Here is a 21,322-nt window from a genome sequence, read left to right as displayed (position 1 = left end):
ATGCTTATCAACTGACGGAGCCACCCATGCACCCCAGAACATTCTTCTTCCTCACCTAAAAATAGCATAAAGAATAATGGAGTGTTCAGACAATCTCTAGTCATTTTGCTGATGAGGAAAGTAAGCCCCGGAGTGCTCATGTGTTTTATTCCTAGTGCTCATGTGTTTTATTCCTAATGTCACAGCTACCTAGTGGCAAGGATGTTCATCCCACATCTCCCTTTACCTGCTGTATGAATGAACACAAGCTTCAATCATGTAAGCTTTATCCCCTACATCAGCAAATACTCCTGTGCCACCACTTAAAAACCAACACCCTAGAATAACTGTCAGGTGAATTTTTTGCTGTAAGTTTTCTGCCTTCTCTCTACCTCTACTCCTTCCCCAAAGTAAATTCTGCAACTGGCAACTTTGAAACTTGTTACAATCCAGAACATTAATAGGGTTCTACATTTTTAGCAGCCTAATGATGAGGGTGTAGGACCTTCTGTGCTAATCCCTCAGGGGTTTCTATTCTGGGCACTTACTAAACTTTGCTGTAGTCTGAAGTATATTTGACCTTTTTATATTAAAACAATTTGAGTTTAAACTTTATAAGTATATGTGTGTGTGCACATATTTCCTCTTCATCGGTTAAGGGAGAGAGCCAGACATTTTTTTTTTTTTTTAATTTTTTTTTTTCAACGTTTTTTATTTATTTTTGGGACAGAGAGAGACAGAGCATGAACGGGGGAGGGGCAGAGAGAGAGGGAGACACAGAATCGGAAACAGGCTCCAGGCTCCGAGCCATCAGCCCAGAGCCTGACGCGGGGCTCGAACTCACGGACTGCGAGATCGTGACCTGGCTGAAGTCGGACGCTTAACCGACTGCGCCACCCAGGCGCCCCGAGAGCCAGACATTTTTTAACAGTTGAATTTGAAGATACTTATCAATTACTTCCCGTGTTTGGTGAGCAAAGGAGAAGGCATTACCATCATAATTTAATATTTCTTATTTAGCCAAATTTGAGCCCTCTTAAAAATCTTTTCTACTTTCAAGTCTATTTTGCAGTTTAATTAATGCAGCAAGGGTTTTTATTTTACTCTCAATGGAGATAATCTTAATCCATTCATGGTGACCTTTTCTTGTGCAAATTAGTTGTACAAGCTTGTTTAAGCAAATAGTCCTTTGCATGATGTCTCTTCTTAATGACGGGTTTATAATTGAAAATTGGCTTACTCCCATATGCCTAGTTTGTATGAGAATATAAAAATAGATGTGGACTTTAAAAATATAAATGTATATATCAGTATCCCAAAATGAGGAGGGAAGAATCTGATGCCTTCAGGCTATGATTAAATTAGACTATTAGAGTCAGAAAATGCTGGTGACATATGCTACTGTCAAAGTCACACCTGTCTGCCGAGCATTGCAAGCTCTTGAAAAATGAGAGTGATTTCATCTTAGCTCTGAGAATCTAGGCTTGCACAGGGCACGAGCCATTTCTGCTTTCCCAAGTTTGCTTAAACTCATAATGAACCTGAAACTGCATGTTTAGGAATGTGTTTGCAGAAGCCACTTTTAAGGGGATATCCCTAAACAAAATGAAATGCTTGTCGCCTTTCCTGCACTTCCCCAGCCTAAAGAGACAGCCGGCACTCATGTTATATTTTGCCTTTTTTCAAGCGCAAGAACCGTGTTGTACCGTCAAGTGGTATCTGAGTAAAAGAAACAATCCTCTCTTCTGCACCCTGGTTTTCCGCACCCCACGCTATGCTTTTTTTTTCTCCTGTTATTCTTATTTTCACATTTCTTAGGCCAGCTCCTTCTGTCTCTCTTGTGTTTCCCCTGTAAGTTATGTTATCCATTCTTATATATGAGTATTTGTCTGGCGTCGCTGCATATTCTTGGTTAAACGTAGAAACTCCAGCTTGAAGGAGAAAGTAAATGTTCTGTGCTTGTAATGGAGGTTTCCTGGGTAGGTTTTAACAGCATGGTTTTATGGGGTGGGGAACAAGGACTGTCTTAGTTTTGCTGAATGACATGGCATTAAACAAGAACTACTCGTTGTGATCTTTTGCTTTTAAGCTCATGGGGACAAGACATTTCATCAAGACACAAAAAATCTGATTTTTGGAAGCAAACCGTGGGCAAGCCAAATAGTTACTGGGAACATCAGACTTGCCCTTCATGTACTGCTTGCAAAACACCCTAACTACTTTGCCCCTCATGAAAGTTCACATTTGTTGTTCATGCAACACGCCCCACTCCCCAAAGGGAAAGTGAGAACTGCCTGCCCAGCGTGTCTCCTGAGCTGCTCTGGGTAATTCCATGTTAGGTATACACCCGCAGATGGTCACTGTCCCCTCCCCTCACCCTGTCACTCCTCACGGGTCTTCGGCTGCTGATTGTTCCTGATTGTTCCTCCTCTCCTTCTAGGTATGATTATCGGGAAATGCTGCACAATGCCACTTTCTGTCTGGTTCCTCGTGGTCGCAGGCTTGGGTCCTTCAGGTTCCTGGAGGCTCTGCAGGTAAGAGACCCTAAGACCTCCCCAGAATAGGGCTGAGGACTGAAGTCAGGGTGGATTTAACCTTAACCTTTCTGCGGGGATCTAAGCAGAATGCATAGTTTGCCTTGAACACCTGGAATCTGTTTCCCCAAGAAAGTCTGTGACATTTTTTATAAGAGATGGGGCGGAAAGAGGATTCACTAATTGTCTTTGGACCTGAGAATATTAAATGGTTCACCACCAGGGAGGAGGTGTTCTTCAGAGACATGTTTGCCGACAGAGGGTGGATCTGACTGCCCAACAGCAGCCTTGCAGACACTATTCTGCTCCTGGAAGCCAGTGTCAAGAGCCCTGGCTTAAGAAAATGGCTTATTGGGGACACCTGGGTGGCTCAGTTGGTTAAGCATCTGACTTCGGCTCAGGTCATGATCTCACAGTTTGTGAGATCGAGCCCCACATCGGGCTCTCTGCTGTCAGTGCAGAGCCTGCTTCAGATCCTCTGTCTCCCTCTCTCTGCCCCTCCCCCCACTCAAAAGTAAACATTAAAAAGAAAAGAAAAGAAAAAGAAAGAAAATGGCTTATTGGTGGTGCTTCCAAAAAATAAATTGTCTTGGGGCACCTGGGTGGCTCAATCAGTTGAGTGTCCAACTTCAGCTCAGGTTATGATCTCATAGTTCATGGGTTCGAGCCCCATGTCAGGCTCTCTGCTGACAGCTCAGAGCCTGGAGCCTGCTTTGGATTCTGTGTCTCCTTCTCTCTTCTCTCTCTGCCCCTCCCCCACTCATACTCGATCTCTGTCTCTCGAAAATAAATGTTTAAAAAAAATTTTTTTAATTAAAAAAAAAAAGCAAATTGTCTTTTCTGCTCATCCTCCTCAGTCATCTCTTGGTGCCTCTAAATTCCAAGAGTGATGCACAATGGGTCACGCTATTCACTTGGCCCAGCTATTCTGAGGCTCTGCAGCTCCGGGGCCTGTGTGAGGTTCTGCTCATTAACCTCACTCTGCAGAAATGCCTCACCAGATGAGACACTTGTCCGACATTAACCACCTGAGAGTTGCAACCAGCCCTCCTGGATCTCGAGAAAGCATGCTCCCAGCTGAGATTCTCCTCCTCCACTCCTTACCTCTTGGCCTCTCTGTTCTTCCCCCTCTATGTTCTGCACCTTGCCAGAGTCTATGCTTTTTGCACAGTACTCCGTAACATACACCATTCTGTCATCTCCTTCAACAGAAGAGCTTCCTTTTCTTTAAGGTCCTTTCCAGTGCGCTCTGTGTTCCGTGAAGCATACGGTCACTAATGTTCTGGTAGCCTCATTCGGATGTGGCACGAAGCAAATTGTTCTCTGCTTTGGAACCAGACCCGTGTCCTTAGCCTGGCGTTTCTTGGCTGTCAGATCACTGTGCAGACAGTACATTGTTACGACAGTGGTTTGGATCCCTCCACAGTGACACGGAACAAGGTTCTGGCTCAGATGTTTGCACAGCAAGGGAAAGGTGAACACCCTGTAATAGTTAAGTCCACAAAAAGCTTCATTAGGAATGCCAAGCCCCATTTTGCTCTTTGTTGCACCTGACAGTGGGATAAACCACTTCACAAGCAGACTTGTGGCAGTTACATTGACAAAACTGTTTATATTCAAGGTTGGTTTTATGCTAGGATATTGTTGGTGCACGATTTTGTTACATCAATAAAACTTCTCAAACAAGGCCAGCCGTCTCCATGGAGGTAAGGTCAGCCAAACCATGTACTAAAATAGAAATGGGGTTTTAGCATTTGAGGGCAGGACTTGCAAACATTAAAATCTTGGCTGGATATGTACAGCCTTCACATGACTTGATAACTCATATAAGCTTACTTTTCCTTTTTGGTTTTTTAACTTTATTTTGAGAGAGAGAGAGCATGAGCAGGTGAGGGGCAGAGAGAGAGCAAGAGAGACAGAGACAGCATCCCTAGCAGGTTCTGCACCCGCAGCACAGAGCCTGACATGGGGCTCAAGCTCACAGACTGTGAGATCATGACCTGAGCCAAAATCAAGAGTCAGAAGTTTAACCAGCTAAGCCACCCAGGCACCCCCGTAAGTTTACTTTTCTTCTGGACTAAGCAGTCCAGGATCCATGCAATGATCCAAGCAAGAAATGCCAGTAATTGAATTTGCACTGATGTCACCTCTGATTGGAATGTCCCCCTGCTGCTTCCTTCACACTCATGAATGTCCCCTTCCTCACCCAGGCTGCCTGTGTCCCTGTGATGCTCAGCAATGGATGGGAGTTGCCATTCTCTGAAGTGATTAATTGGAACCAAGCTGCCGTCATAGGCGATGAGAGATTGTTATTACAGGTAAGGAAGGGGCTCCAGCCTTCAGCAGATGAGTGTATTATTGCTGCCGCCATCCAAACTTTCAAAGAAGATGAATCCAAAAGGTCAGCTCTATAAAAGAAATTTTATCAGGAGAAAATTGCCTGTGTCGTGGCGAATATGAAGTCATTTAATATGACATTGTTCACTTTCCAACACAAAATCCGCCCAGGTCTAGGGAATATATTTGGAAAAGGAGAAGTGGCAGGTGAAGGGCATGAACTTGAAAGGAAGAAGGAGTGTACATCCATCCTCTTCCCTATCCAGGAGTTTTAGAAATGATACAAGAGAGCTTTTGTACCATCCTGCCACTCCATATTCCTTTCCCTTGTTTCTGTAATTGCCTTCAGATTAATTTTCAGAAAGAGGGAGGTCTCTAGGGTTGATTTGTATAATTAGTGTTATCATTGCTCAAATGATCTGGTCTGGGAGCCTGAGCAGTGTTAATCTTTAACATGTATATTTAAAAGAGCGGCCTCTGATAAAATTGGTTTTTTAAATGTATTTTTTTGCCATTTGGATCTCTATTATTTTATTTTATTTTATTTTACTTTATTTTATTTTACTGTAGCAAGAACACTTAAGATGAGATTTATCCTCTTATTTTTAAATGCATGATACATTATTGCTGACTGTGGGGAAATGTACTACATATTTCTTGAGCTTATTCATCTCGCTTAACTGAAACTTTATGCCCACTGATTAGTAACTCCCCATTTCTTCCTCACCCCAACCCTGGCAACTAGCATTCTGCTCTTTAGTTCTATGAATTTGGCTGTTTTAGAGACTTCAGGTAAGTAGAATCATACAGCATTTGTCTTTTCTGTGACTGGTTTACGTCCCTTGGCCTAATATCCTCCAGGTTCATCCATGTTCTCCTATATTGCAGAAATCAGACTTAATATTATTAAAATGGCCATCTTACCTAAATTGATCTACAGATTCAATGCAGTCCCTATCAAAATCCCAATGGCATTTTTTTACAGAAGTAGAAAACTAATTTTAAAATTCATATGGAACCACAAAAGACCTCAAATAACCAAATCAGTCTTGAGAAAGGACAAAGCTGGAAGCATCATAATTCCTGATTTCAGAATACATTACAAAGCTACAGTGATCAAAATGATATTGTACTGGCATATAGAGAGAGATACAGACCGAATGCACAAAATAGAATGCCTAGAAATAAATCCACTCATATATGGTCAACCAGTCTTCTACAAGGATACCTAATAAAAGTTTGAACTTCTCAGGAGCTGCCTGGGGAGAGGAATATGATACAGAGAAATCCAAGGGCAGTAATTGTCAGTCACTGAGGATTTCTAAAGCCCTTTCATGTAATAATATTGTAGGTTCCACATAATTTGTCATACTCCTTTCTCTAAAATTATAGAATATTTTAATGTTTTCCTTTGATGGCAGTATATACTCTATCTTAAACTACCACAATATGGTAGAATGTTTTTTTTAATGTCCTAGCTTTAAAAAAAAATTATTGGGAAAATTGAGTTTCTGGGGCGCCTGGTGGCTCAGTCAGTTAAGCGTCTGACTCTTGATTTCTGCTCAGGTCATGATCTCATGGTTTGTGGGTTCGAGCCCCACATCAGGGATGTGCTTGGGATTCTGTCTCCCTCTCTCTCTGCCCCTCCCCCTCTTGCTCTCTATTTCTCTCTCAAAATAAAGAAACATTAAAAAACAAAAAAAGAAAATTGAGTTTCTAACTCTCTTGTTGCTTCTGCTTGTGCTGCTGGCCAGTCTGCTAGCTGGCTGGTGAAGTAACACAGTAGTCTTCCTAAAGCAACGGGTGATGTACCTGTAATCAAGAGCGCTATGGATTAGGCAAGCCAAGCTGAACACAGCTCCCAAAACATGGCTTCTCTCTGGTACTCAGGTAGATCACTCTATGGCCCTTGGGACCTCCAACACAAAAGAAGAATATGTCACCTAGCAAAATCCTCCCCAGGCAGAATGGCATATGCTGAAAACACTGACTCATGAAAGGCCAGACAAAACTGATCTGTGTGGGTCCTTTCCACATTGCCTCTTTCCTCCTTTTTATGATTTTTTTTTAAAATAATACATGATCATTACAGGAAGTTTGGGAACTAAAAAGAATAAAAAACATCAGCCCTAATATCTCCCGTTGTTTACCAATGCTCCTGTGAATTTGATGTGAATAACTTGGGAGTTTGTCTTGGACAGGAGGGCATTCTGGGATACTTGAATGCGGTTGTCCAGCTTCTAATGTTTCACCAAAGATGATATGTATTTCACCTTCCGCAGCAGTTTTTTGCTTGACTCTGAAGATTTTGTTTTCGATCCTGCACCCACCCAAACTTGCTCTCGTTTTCCCATCTCGTACGCAGTCTGTCTTTGCACAGCTGCCTCCATATTGAACAGCGACTGCACTGTCGTTGACAATGGTTGTAAAGGTCTGGCACCGAGCCCAAATGTCTGCTCTGGGAAATGTTGTTGTTATGTTACAATTTTTCGTTTCTTGTTTTAGAACAGCTCGGATGTTTTTATTTGAATATATTCTTGTCATTATGTCACCAGGAGAGCTGAATGTTGCTTTCCTATATCTATTTTGGTAGATTCCATTAGTTTTGTTGCCATACATGACCTTTTATTAAGACTTCAATGAGTTCTGCCACACTGAACAATCCGGCCAAATTGGAATTAATTTATCACTCTCGCATATACCTGTCTCTCAGGACAAGCAGATTAATAACCAATAGCCAAATGCCATTAAAACTTGGAACTCTTGTCTTTTCAGTCACTTGGAATTCTCTTCCAGAGCACTTTGCAAAGGGCTGTCACTTATATTATATGTACAAACAGGTAGCATGTATTTTATTTGATGTCCCAACATCAAGTTGTGGCTTCTATAAAAGAGGGGAATGTACTGGTAGGTTAATATATGATATTCCCTCTCTTCTTTCATAACTTCAGCCCACTTAGTTTTCTGGAGATTACACAGTGGCAGTAGCTTTTGGCATTTTCTAATGGACTGGTTTCCTGTGATCATGACAAAACAGTGAAGTCTACCTATAGGACTCTTAGAAAATACCATTGGCATTTAGAAGAGAACCTGATCATGAAATTGGTCATGGTAGCTTTTTCCTAGTCTTTTTTGGCAATCTTGGTAATTTTCTCAGTAAATAAAAATAGTCTTTGACGTAGCAAGGATCCACAATATGGATGATTTTTCTACCTTCTCCAAGGGTATTTTACTTCCATTTGACCTTGAGCTCTGATTCTGGGCTAATGTTTGCCTGCCATTGCTTTTCCTTTACCTGTTGCCTCCATGCTTCTTCAGTGGTGGGCATCCAGATACACACTTTGGGGCACAGATTTGGTATCTGCTTTAGGATATTGCCAAAGCAAGTGAGCTTGTCCTTGTGTTCTTATTGTGAGGCGGTTTCATTGCTCCTTCGAAGAATAGTCTTAAGACAAAAAATGCTCTACCACCTCCTTCTCCCCTAGTGGAAATTCAGATACAGGCTTGATCACAACGCCGTGAGTAACTTTCTTATTAAAGCAGCTAACAGAGCATCCCTACTTCAGCCCAGGCCCCCACATCTGTCTGATTGGTGACACATTAGCAAAGCAAGCATGCAGAAAGAGGTGAGCACAAGAGAGCAGTTGCTAATCACAAGGACTCTCCTCTAAGAGTATAGACTCCATAAATGAAATAGACCTTGAACTATAGGTGAAGATAGGGAGCAAGCCCAGCAAACTCACCAAAAACCCAGGAAGTACATGTCAGACAGAGCTCCAGATCCAAGCAAGTTCACATGCAGACATTAGGCAGCAATTGATCCAACTTTGGCCCTTATGTAAATAATAATAATAATAATAATAATAATAATAATAATAATAGTGGTAGTAATAATTTGCTATGTTAATTAAGCTTCCCATGTTCTAGGCACTGTGTGAAGCACTTAGATAATCTCCATTACAACCTTGTTATGTTCGTACAGTATCCCCATGTTATAAATGAGGAAATAGAATCTTTGAGAGATCAAGTAACTTGTCCAAGAAAACACAGCTGGTAAATGTTAGAGCCAAGAATCCCACTTTGGTCTAACTTCTGGTGTCCCTGTGCTTAATCATTAAGCTATATTGCTGGTAAAAAATAATGGTTTCCCTATGGTGGCTTCAGATGGCCATGTTCAGTTTAACTCTTATTTCTTGAATAAAAATCACTCTTCTAGCCTTAAAATGTGTACCATGATGGACAGGACATAGATCTCTCCTTTAAAATCATGTAGCCTGGTAGAGAACAGTGATGGCTGAACATGGATGATGTTTGGCAGATCATTGGGGTAAGTGCTAGAGGCAGGAAGAGAGGTCGGGGAGCAGAAGAGCTCTCAGGGTGAGGTAGCAGGTGTGTGCATATAGAAATGACTGTCCAGCTGCAGATTAAATGGAGAGACTCAGAGATATTCCCTTAAAAGCCCTTTTGTAGATCATTTGTAGTCCCTGGCATGGCATGTCGTGGAAGTGTTTGGAGGATGATATCTTTCAGCCTTTCCCCAAAGCTGATAGCTTCTTTCTCTATAGAATGTGGTTGTGTGCAGGACTGAGGATTTGTGGAACCCTGAACAACTGATAAGCTGCTACCAAATCTTAGAGGTAACTTTAACTTCCATGCATTAAAGGTGGTTAAAGCTGATCCCCAGTAAGTATTGTTTGTCTGTACCTGACACCTTCTTAAGGGCAGTTCAGTTTAAGGATTGGTGATTTTTGGGAGATCTGTACGCTAGAACCTGAATGCTATGAAGTATAAAAGCCTAACCCAGGTGGGTTATTTTGATCAAACGGTATCTCATTGTTTTACAGTTCTAGTTATTATGTGTTCACCTTGTGTTACAGATTCCTTCTACAATCAGGTCTATTCATCAGGATAAAATCCTAGCACTTAGACAGCAGACACAATTCTTGTGGGAGGCTTATTTTTCTTCAGTTGAGAAGATTGTATTAACTACACTAGAGGTAAGTGAGACCACTTAGCTCTTTGTCTTGAATAATGGTCCTTTATACACTTCTGTTGGCTTTCTTGTCTGTTATTGGTGAGGTGTAATTGAGTCAAATGCGACAAAACTGAATTTTATGTACTTGGATATGTCAGTTAACCCTCTTTTACCTGCCCTGCCAAGCCCAAGCAAATCCCTCCATTCCTAACAAAACTCCATAGGAGAAAACTGACATGAGGAGAAATTCCCCTCCTTGACACAGAGATTGGCTCAGTCTTACATCATTTCAGCAGTATGTGGTTAATGACTACCCTCCTGTCCTTCACACTCAGTGACATCCTTTGAAGACATATTTCTGGACCCCATTTAGAAAACCAATAATGACCAAGTAGGGGAATATGTTCTACCATTCTAAAAATATAAGCAGTTTACTGGGCACCAATGGCATTGGGGTACAACAAAAGTAATTCTCAACCCCACCTGCGCAACCCAACCAGCATCAGTGTTGTCTAGAAGAAACCAGCATCAGGATGTGTTGAGAAGAAAATCAGGACTGCACCTCTCTGGTGCAGAAAGTGTTAAACTTTATGAATGCAGAAAATCTTCTAGGCATATGGGTGCCCCTTGTAAGTTGCTTTTTATTAAGGCAGGAGGGAAAAAGGAGAGGGAAGCATGGAGATGATTAAAACCTTTGGAAGTAGAACAGATAGTGATGGCCCGAGGCTACACCACACTAGCACAAAAAGCTAAGAAAAGATTTAGGAAACTGCACACTCATGAATTACAGGCTTGCAGGAAGGAGAGCAGAGGTCCTCTCGTGAGGCACAGCATTGAGGTGATTCTGAGGTGTTCGCATAATGCAACGGGGGTATTTATGGCCTCACTTTGGAGTATTTACTTTGGAAAAGTGTTTACTGCTCCAGAAGCTAATGGGATTTGTAGCATACACTGAGAAGTCTCAGTAGTACCAAGGAAAATTGAAAATCACCCTGTCTTGTCCACAACACTGTTCTCCTGCCATCCTGGGTATCACAGCCTGTGCTGGTCATGCCATGAGCACAGTGGGGTGTTTACTTGCCCCGAGCCTAGCCTGGGCCCCTGCTCTGGTCAGAGTCTTCTCATGAATGGTCTACATTTTTTTTTCATCCTGGACCTAGGTGAAAGGGGCTATTTAGGACCCAGGCCCAGTCCATGAAAGGGACAAGGTCAGAATGGCTTCCAAGGGCTTCCTTATTGCAAGCAAAGCTCTTATTCCTTAACATTGATTTCATTTTCTCTTCTGTTCATAGCAGCAGATTTGAATATATAATAGATCTTACTTTTCTATCCTATCTTCCATCCAAGACCCTTCCTGGGCCCTTCTTAAGGAAAGTTGAATGTCAATTCTTTTTCTTTGTGGAATGAGTGCTTTTTATTTAAACAAGTACATGTATAATGGAAAATACTTAAAGCATACAAATAAAATCATCTCCCCATACAAAATCACTATTTATGTATAGGTATGCACAAACACATATATATTGGCTTTTTCTATGTGAATTTATACATATGTTGCATTTTTTAATTTAAAGAATAGTCTTTCAGGGGTGTCTGGCTATCTGGGTTGGTAGAGCTTGCAACTCTTTTTTTTTTTCAAGGGTAAATTTATTTATTTTTGAGAGAGAGAGAGAGAGAGAGAGAACAACCAGAGGAGGGGCAGAGAGAGACAGGAAGAGAGAGAGTCCCAAGCAGGCTGGCTCCACACCGTCAGTGCAGAACCTGACATGGGGCTTGAACTCACGAACCATGAGATCATGACCTGAGCTGAAGTGAAGAGCTGGACACTTAACTGACTAAGCTACCCAGGCTCCTGAGCACGTGACTCTTAATCTCAGGGTTGTTCAATGTAAGTTCAAGCCTCACACTGAGCATGGAGCCTACATGGAGCCCATATGTACCTTGGATTGCAGGTAACTTGTTCTGTGAGTGTTCTGCAAGACGTGCAAACATTTCTACTAAACTTTAACGTGATGAATGGGTGATGTTTTGCAATATTAGTACGTGATGCCAAATGTCACATCATCACAGCTGAGCCAATGGTTCTTGAAATTCACTTTGATGTACAAGTGTTTTGGATTACAAGCATATTTCCAGAATGAATTATGCTCGCAAACCAAGATTTCACAGTGTATATATATATATATCATATATATATATATAATATATAATCATATATATAACTTATATATATAATTTATTTAGATTATAATTTATTTAGATGATACATATAATCTAAACTTGTTTATAATCTGTTTTTTCTGCTTTTAATAATATGCTGTTAACATTTTGTCATGTTAGATGTTTCTATAATGATTTTAGTGACCATATAATATTCCATTCATAATATCACTTAATTTCTTTAATTATCCTCAATTTGAAGACATTACAGTGGTTTCTGCTTTTTAAATATTTATATGCATTATTGCGGCAAATAGTCTCAGCACCAAATTGTTGTGCAGGTTCAAAATGACTTCCTGAGGATTAATTCCTTGAATTCAAAGTCCTGGTTCAAAGAATGTGACAAATGCTAAGATTTCTAATAAGTTGTCAATTTGCCTGCAATAGAATGGAACTAATTTATATTCCCTCCAGCTTATATGAGAGGACCTGTTTTTATTATTTTGGGTAATTTTCACTTTCACCAATATTGGACATTATATCTTTCAAAATGATAAATCATTATTATTTAATTTATATTTCTTAGGCTATTAGTAAGAATGAATATTTTTCATATTTCTTAGGCAACTCACAAAGAAATAGAAATGGCCACAACTTTGTCCCACTTTTTCTCACTAATTTTTAAGAGCTTATTCTACTAAAAATATTAACCCTCTGACTCTCTTGTTGCAAATATTTCCCCCAACTTGTAGTATCCCTTTCTATTATGAGGCAATCTTTTCATCTGTGGCGTTTTCATTTGCTACTACTGTTTAGAAAAGATCTTTTGACCGGTAATTTAATTTATACACACACTCCCTTATATTTTTCTAGTACTTTCATGGTTAACTTTTTACATTTAGCTGTTTAATCCTATTTACTTTTATATATATGATCATATATAGGATCCATGTTGAAAAATCTTTATTCTTTTTTGACAGATTAGTGTGTAGTTTGTCCCAACATATTGTTTTCTTTCCTCAATATTGTCACATGCCACATTTATGCATCTTTGAGTCTGTTTCTGGCCTTTTGTGGGTTTTTTTTTTTAATGTTTATTTATTTTGGGAGAGAGAGAGAACAGGAGAGGCAGAAGGAGAGAGAATCTCAAGCAGATAATCCACATAATCAACACAGAGCCCGACATGGGGCTTAATCCCATGAACCATGAGATGATCAAGTGAGCCAAAACCAAGAGTCAGATGCTTAACTAACTGAGCCACCCAGGCGCCCTGTTTCTGGCCTGTTGATTTTGCTCTATTAGTTGTCCACTCTAAAATACCGAGGCCACTTGTTTTCATTTTTCCTGCTCTGTATGTCATCCTTAGGCGGACCTCTGTTTGTTTACCTAACCTACTATTATTGACTGTTAATGTTGTTTCTAGTTATTTATTTTGTATAGATCTAGATCTAGATATCTTTATCCAAGCAATGAGTTTCTACATGTATCTTAGGCTACAACTCTATTTCTTTAGGCTAGAGTCCTTAACGTGGGATTTGTTGCTGAGCCAGAGTCTAGGTTCATGATAAGCATTGCCAAATTACCCTTCCAGAAGGATGCATCAGTCTGGACTCTCATAAGCCATCTGGGGGGACACCTTCTCTAGCTATGCTCTTGTGAGCCTTAAGGATCATAATTAAAACACACACAAACACAACTTTGCAGATTTGCCAGATGAAAGATGGTATCTCATTAATTACACTTCTTTTGAGTATTCTGCATAGAGCCAGTCTCTTGCCTATTCAGTTAGCAGTGTGCAGTTATCCTGAGAGAACAGTTGGATGTGTTATATTCATCAGAGTAGAATCTTAAGTCAAGCTGTTGTCATCTCTGCTGGAAAGGCCTTCTTCCCCTTGGATTTAAGCCATGCAGTTCTTTAGCGACACAGTTGTTTTGAAAACACTATGAACCATATACTTCATTCAAATTTATAGCAACTGTCAAATCTCCGTATATAGTTCCAAGATTGGATTGTAACAGTTTGACCTCTCAACCGAATTGCATGAAAGATACCATCCAATTTCCCTTTTTAATTCAGAATCAGATTACCCCAGAATTCAATGGAACTAGAAAAGCAGAGAAAATAGCAGGAAATGCCATCCTCATACACAAATAAAGCCAACATGTTTATGAGAACAACCTAAGTATCACATATCAAAAATGTCTCCTCGGCTTAGAACTTAGATGATATGAGTCAGTCTGTACTAGAGCTACTAAGTTATGAGGATAATTCAAAATTACCCTTAGACAACATAGATTTGAGGATCCTTTGTTTTCAGGATGTTCTACACTCAGACTCTGAAACTTTGGGTCTTCCTTGCTTGCTATACATGAGGCCATAGAAGGGGATTACTTGGTCTTTGAAGATTATGAGCCTTAGTGTTGTAGGTAATGCTTAGACACAATTGAAAACAGGACGCCTTCTCTCCAATGCCAGGGTCGAGTTGTTAGTGCATTCCGCTGCACTGCACTCTGTCATGCTTGGGAGTTGGCTAGCATTTCCAGTCTGATAGAAACTTCCTCATTCTTCATCTTGGAATTAAGGAGCTATTTAATAGAGCTGGACTCTTTGGAGCTCAGTTTGTGTGTGTGTGTGCAAGTTGAGAAGTGATGATGGGACAATGATCAAATATTGCAAAGACAGTGCTCCTTCATGGATTCCATTATTTGTCAGAATATTGCACAGCAGTGACCTGGCACTAATGATTAAACCATACGAGCTCAGGCAGAATCAAGGTGAGTGAAAGAAAAGTGCACTAGATCGTAATAATATATGAATAGAGCTAATGGCAGTTTGGAAAGCACATTTTTAATGGAGTTTTATGAATTTTTTTGTCTTCAGTTACCTAACAATGCACATTCAAACCATGGTATTGCTGATGCTGTTGTACAGTGAAATATTAAAATCAATGAAATAATGGAAATAGAATGCTTTGGCTCAGAGTAAGGTGGCATATGGTGGCACTGTGTGTGAGAGGCAATATTGCATTGGTCAAAAGACCAAGTCAGGGCCACACAGAATGACTGTAACCTGTAACCAGTAGTCCATTATTTAGAAGACAGATGGCACATAAAAAAAGAAAAATAAGGAGCCCGCCATTCTTCCCTTTGAATTCCGATTAATGAGAAATATTATCCTTATCGAGGGTACCATTTGGGTCTATAATGAAGAACTTTTGTATTATGAGTGTATATGTATCTATGTGTATGTTTGTGTTGATTTTCTTTATAGCCAAAGAAATGCCCAACTTCTAAATGTCGTGTCTTCTTCCACAATGATAAAGATTGAGCTCTAGACCCCTGCAAGGACCCCGGGAGCTGTCCAGTGTAGCAATAGGGAGAATTGGCCATTAGGAGAGGGACAGAATGACTTTTCTGTTTGGTGAGATGAGATCCCTACTTGTTCAGACTTTTGAGAAGGCAAGTTGATACAAACCTTTTAGAAAACATTTGTCAGTACATATGAACTGTTTTAACAGTGTTTATACCCTTTGACAAATTCTCTGAAAAAGAATCAATTTTAGGGGCACCTGAGTGGCTCAGTTGGTTAAGAGTCCAACTCTTGATTTTGGCTTAGGTCATGATCTCACGGCCTGTGGGTTTGAGCCCCACGATGGGCTCTGCTCAGAGCCTGCTTGGGATTCTCTGTCCTCTCCTCTCTCTGCCTCTCTCTCTCTCAAAAATAAATAAACATTTTAAAAATGAATCAGTTCTAGATGTGGAAATTTTTAACTCATAAATATATTCATTGCTCTGCATGGAAAAAATTACACTATTATTGGTCCTTTAGGATACATAGCCCATGAATACTATTAACAATATGGAAAGACACCTATAATATCTAATATCTGTGATATTAAAACTGTGTACAAATGGAAAAATCTATGCCTAGAAAATGGATTCAGGAATGAGACTTTTTTTAAGGCAAAAGAGTCAAGTCTTAAGTATAAAAACTTGGGCAGCTCTTCCTAACAAATTCTGAGGGGTTGTTAGAATTTACATGATATTTTATTTTACTACAAATGAGAAAAGTGAGACATAAAGATGGCAAGTTGCTTGACCCAGGTTAAATTAAACATTTCCTGTTGCTCTTATAACTTTACCGATATCTTCCTATCAAGATTCATTTGAAGAGAGTATAACATGCCTACTGGTATCTCAGAAGATTGCTATAACTTGTTGTATCCTTGAATTTGAAATGATAACAATATTGTGCTACTGAACCAGAAGGAGTATGACAATGAGAAGCATACTGCCCCGAGACTCGAAGTGAATGGTGAACCACTTTGTGGCATCCTGAGCTCCATGTCATTCGTATATATGTCAGATTTATGATGCTGTCTACTTTCAATTTATTCTGTGTCTTGATGTCCAAATTCATTTAAGTGACCACATAAATTTGGAAAGCAAAAAAAGAGGATCTAAATGAAAAACTAAAAGGGAAAATAGACAGTAGATTTGGAAGGTATAAATATTATAAAACTTGAATAAATGGTATAGAAAGTGAAATCGTTAGCCACATAAAAACCCTTAACAACCATAAGAAGTTTCTCATAATTAATGCCTACACAATAGCATTTTTAACACACCCCTGTTGTACCACAGAGTGTAAACATTCATATTTTAGCTAGCTTCTTAAACTCTCCACCAAATTAGAAACCATTACCTAGCCATATAAAATTAGCAGTTTTGATCTGGGAGTAAGAGAAAATACAGAAATCACTAAACTAAGATATTTGAGTTCTTTCAAATTACCTCCTTGCTTCCTTTCTTCTCTCTCATTAAGAAATATAAACATGATAAGGTTTGCAAAAATAAATGTAGCTTGCTTTATTACTTATCTATCACTATGTGGGATGAGACAAATGTGTTAATAACCTTAACAAATAATAAAGCTCCAGTTAAAATGGTCTCTACTTAAAATCACGTTGCATTAAATGGGAACCTGGAAAATAATGATTTAGGTCTTAAATCTCTTGAGAGGCATGGTAGGCTTTTTCTTTTTTTTTTTAAGTGCAAAAAAAAATTGCTACAAACATGAGATCCTGTATCAAGTTAATTATTTGCCAAATCATATCTTAATGAGTGGATGGTATAATTACAAGAGTTTGAAAGTCACAGAGAGGAATCTGTAAAGTGGACTAATCATGTTCATCTGACAAATGATTCAGGATGGGAGAATGTTTGACTCTAAATGTAGAATTTAATGATCTGCGAGGTCCCAAAGTCCAAAGAAACTAATGAACTAGCATGGCTATTAGTCTTTATATGCCATGGTTCTTGTCCTATTATGTGGGATGTTTGGAGCCATTGTTAACTCACTGCTTTTTGAGGTGAAATGTAAAAAACGTCAGCTAACCAGTACCCCAAAGTCCTACAGTTGACTTTGGAAGGAAAATGAAAAATGACAGGTAAATCTGCCTCCTAAATTAAAGGAACAGATCAAACTTCAACAGCTTCTAGAATGTGCCATGCCTTCTGTACCCTCCCCACCCTGTCTCCACATGGATATGTGTGTGGACCGAGAATAGATCATCCTGGCAAGGATCTAGAACCACAGCTGGAGGCACGACCATCAAGGCAACTGTTCCATGCACTCTGCTTTCAAATGAGAATGGACTTACTATTATAGAAAGACAAGGTAGAATTTATGGTTAAACTGAAGTTTAATTAGGAAATTTGATTAGCCGTAATTCATCTCTTTCTCTCTCACGCTCTCTTCCATTGCTCTGTCACTCTGTTTGTGTCCCAGACGCTTTTATCTGTGAAGAATTTGGGGGTAGTCGCTACTTTGAGGGTCATCATTCCCCAAATTTGGACTGAACACGCTCCTTACCAAATACCGTCAGGGTTTCATCCTCACCACCCACTGTGTTTTTATTTTCTAGATTATTCAGGACAGAATATTCAAGCACATATCACGTAACAGTTTAATATGGAACAAACATCCTGGAGGACTGTTCGTACTACCACAGTATTCATCTTATCTGGGAGACTTTCCTTACTACTATGCTAATTTAGGTAAGTGAGTTCCTTTCAGGGTGCTACCTTGTGTTTACCCTCCAGCTGTTGTCCAGGTTAAAGTCCCTTGATTTTTCCGTTCTAGAGCAGGGTCTTCCTACCAGCCTGCATGGGACATTGCTTCCTAGGGCCCTGTCATACATGGCGTATCGAGATCAAGAATTATAAATCTAGCAGAACATTGCAAGATGAAAAAACTCCTTTCTTGTCTGAGCAGCACTTTACATTTAGTGGAGTCATTCCCTTTTGAGACATGGGCTCCCCAAACGATGGATCATTTTGAACATGACAAAGGGTTTGCTATAATTTTACGTCTCCTCTTATATGAAATGGAACCAGAAGAGCTCTCCCTAACTCTTTTTTGTTTCTTCGTTTGCGATCTCAACGTACCTCTCTCCTACCGAAGAAAAGTGGAATTAATAAAGGGAATGGAGAAAGATTTAATAATGTATGACAAGAGACAAACCTATTCACCCATTTAACATTTATTGTGCTCCTCTTATATGTTCCATTAATGCAATGCTAGGTGGTAGAAATAAAAAACCAGATGAGACACAATCTCTGCTCTCTGGCAGCTTCTAATCTAATCCCAATGAGGAAAAGGGAATGGGCAGGGTCCTAGACAGAGCTCGGCTATTACTGCCATAGACGTTTACGTTTTTGCAGCCCCACTTGTGCTAGTGTTAACAGCATTTTAGACATTTCCCTTCATTCACAGTTCCAAATTGGAGAAACTCTGGGACAGTAAAGCATCTTTCAAGATATTGTGGGGAAAAGACTCTAGATTTTCTGCCCTGTGCAGATGTTCCCCATAACGATCTCACCCGTGAGTTGTGTGTTTCATTTGAAACTGATAAAAAAGAAACTGAACGAAAGTCCTGTGCTGAAGTATCAACCAGTGACAAAGAACCCTTTAATCCAAACCAAACATGTTATGGGGACTGGTAGTAAAACCAGGGTATGGTCCACACTGGGTAATACATTTAGAATTTGGTAATTTTTAGAATAAGGCCATATTTGATAAAAATCCCTACGTATTTCTTGTAGAGCTAGTGAGATCTTCATGTGGAGCAAGCACATTAGAAGTGTGTACATGATGCTGCTCAAATTAGTACAGGAAAACGTTAAAGCAGTGACTCGTCCTCACCGAGAAAAAGGAACCCCTCCATCATATTTATTCTTCCTTGGCAAAATTTTGATTGTGTATCTAGATAGTGGGGAAGTTAGCTTCTTTCTAACATGCTATTAAAGTACCAATTGGAAGATACAATTTGCTCTACAAAACACCCATTGAATTCTTTAATATGTATAGTCTGATTCTTCCCTTTACTCTACCAACACCAAAGCTGAACTTAAACGTCACTGCACACTCTTGTTTGCATTTAAGCTACCAAAATGCAAAATTTGTGGGTCTAAACTAGTGAAGTCTTAAAAAGCTTTTAAACCTGTCTCCATTTTCTTAGTGAGTTCTTACGGAAAAACTCACTCGAGGGAGAAGCCATCTCACTTCTTTCGCTTTGGTGGCAGTGCCTGTTTTGCATATTTATGACACCTTTCTACCTAAGGCTTCAGAGCACAACAGTTGGCAGAGGTCTGGGTCACACACTTATTCTCTCAGCTTCTGTCAGCACCGCACAGAAAGAGCTTCTTGGGAGCATAGAAGCTTCCACTCCCAAATGATGGTGATGATGACAGTGATGATGACAGTGATGGAGATGATAATCATGAACAAATATTGAGCACTTACTATTTGCTGTGTCCGCTGCTACCTGCTCATAAAGCATTCACTCCTTTAATTCAGTTCTGATAATAACCCCACAGGTTTGATGCTCTGACCCTGAGCCCCATTTCATAGCAGGGGAAACACCGAGGGGAAGATCCCACCACCACTGGGGCGTAGCACAGAGATTCAGACCTAGACAGTGAGGCTCTGGATGCTGTTCTTTTAACCTTTACCATTTGCTGGTTATAATTTGAAATAGTAATAATCAGGCAAAAAAAAACCACACAAAAAAACAATAAAAAACCCTTAACTACTTTATTAAGAATAAGAGCTATTCAAATACCCAAGGAGAGAGAGTACATTTTCTTAAATCCATATTACGATATAAGTGACTAGCATAGACTCTTTCTGGAGTAGAGGGAGGTGAGTGGTGGGGTGTGTGTTAAGACTTTGGGTACCTAAAGAGCAGATGGGTGATCAAAGATGCATCCCCAGGGGAGGAAAATGTTATCAAAGGAAGAACCTGCAGATACACATTGAGCTGTAAATTATCGAGGTCCTGGAGCCTCAGGCAGCAGTTAACTAGCAGCTTTTCACCTTGTTTTTGTTCTGTCAGGACATAAGAGGTGCAGGACAAATATGCTAGGAGGGAACATTAGCTTAGGGTGAGGCAATGGAGCGAGGAGGAATGATTTTCTGAGTGTTGTTTTTCAGTGTTTCATTGGCTCCTCTCCCCTTTCTATTTCAGGTTTAAAGCCCCCCTCCAAATTCACTGCAGTCATCCATGCAGTGACCCCCCTGGTCTCTCAGTCCCAGCCAGTGTTGAAGCTTCTCGTGGCTGCGGCCAAATCCCAGTACTGTGCCCAGGTGAGTGCGGGTGCCAGCAGCACCTGCCTCCTCCAGCTCAGCGGACCCGAGACCCCCCTCACCCCCCGCTTTTACCTGCCCTCCGCTTTGCTCCCTGGGACTCGTCTAACGTCATGCCCTGCTACTCCCCTTTCATTTGTCATGCCTTGTTACTCCCTTTTCATCAACTTAGAGGTTCTTGGAAGTGAAATCTAGCACAGGTAAGGGATGGGTTACAAAGAGATTTTCCGCTGGGGTTACGTTTAAATATATACACCAACGCATTCTTTAAAGAATGCGTAAGCACACTATTTTGTTTTTAAATGTCACCGTGGTAAAGTAATATCAGAAATGCCATGGGAGGACCCAGAAAACTAAGTTTCAACGGAAGGAACAGACTTGCTGGTTTCAGGATGCATCTTTCATAGCAACCATGACTTAATTATAAAATTGGGAGCAGAAGATTACATCTTTGACAATAAAATTTTCCAAATCAGTGTCACTCCAATACTCTTAACAGTGGAGTAGCACTGGCTCATAGCCAGAATTCAGATGCTCACTATATGTTTTTATTTAATTTGGTCAGTGTTATCTTGCTCATAGTAAGACATCAGAACTTAGGAAACCACTATATTAAGATTCAGCAACCCTGAAGTTTACTTCTTTTCTCCCCAGCTTTCCCCTACCTCCTTGTTGTGTTAGGTTAC

General features: G+C 40.1%; 1 protein-coding gene across 1 annotated transcript in view; it reads left to right on the top strand.

The window, feature by feature from the left end:
- The window catches only part of EXT1 (exostosin glycosyltransferase 1), a 287,788-nt gene that overhangs the window by 249,706 nt on the left and 16,760 nt on the right, over window positions 1-21,322 (top strand). The window contains exons 2-6 of the mRNA XM_058698893.1: window positions 2,420-2,513; window positions 4,724-4,831; window positions 9,728-9,847; window positions 17,914-18,046; window positions 20,518-20,636. Coding sequence (XP_058554876.1) covers window positions 2,420-2,513; window positions 4,724-4,831; window positions 9,728-9,847; window positions 17,914-18,046; window positions 20,518-20,636 — 574 coding nt within the window. The remainder of the gene's footprint in view (window positions 1-2,419; window positions 2,514-4,723; window positions 4,832-9,727; window positions 9,848-17,913; window positions 18,047-20,517; window positions 20,637-21,322) is intronic.

This window comes from Neofelis nebulosa, chromosome 14, assembly GCF_028018385.1.
Source record: "Neofelis nebulosa isolate mNeoNeb1 chromosome 14, mNeoNeb1.pri, whole genome shotgun sequence".
Lineage (NCBI taxonomy): Eukaryota > Metazoa > Chordata > Mammalia > Carnivora > Felidae > Neofelis > Neofelis nebulosa.
The sequence above is the reverse complement of the archived record's forward strand: the minus strand, read 5'-3'. Positions and strand labels throughout refer to the sequence as shown.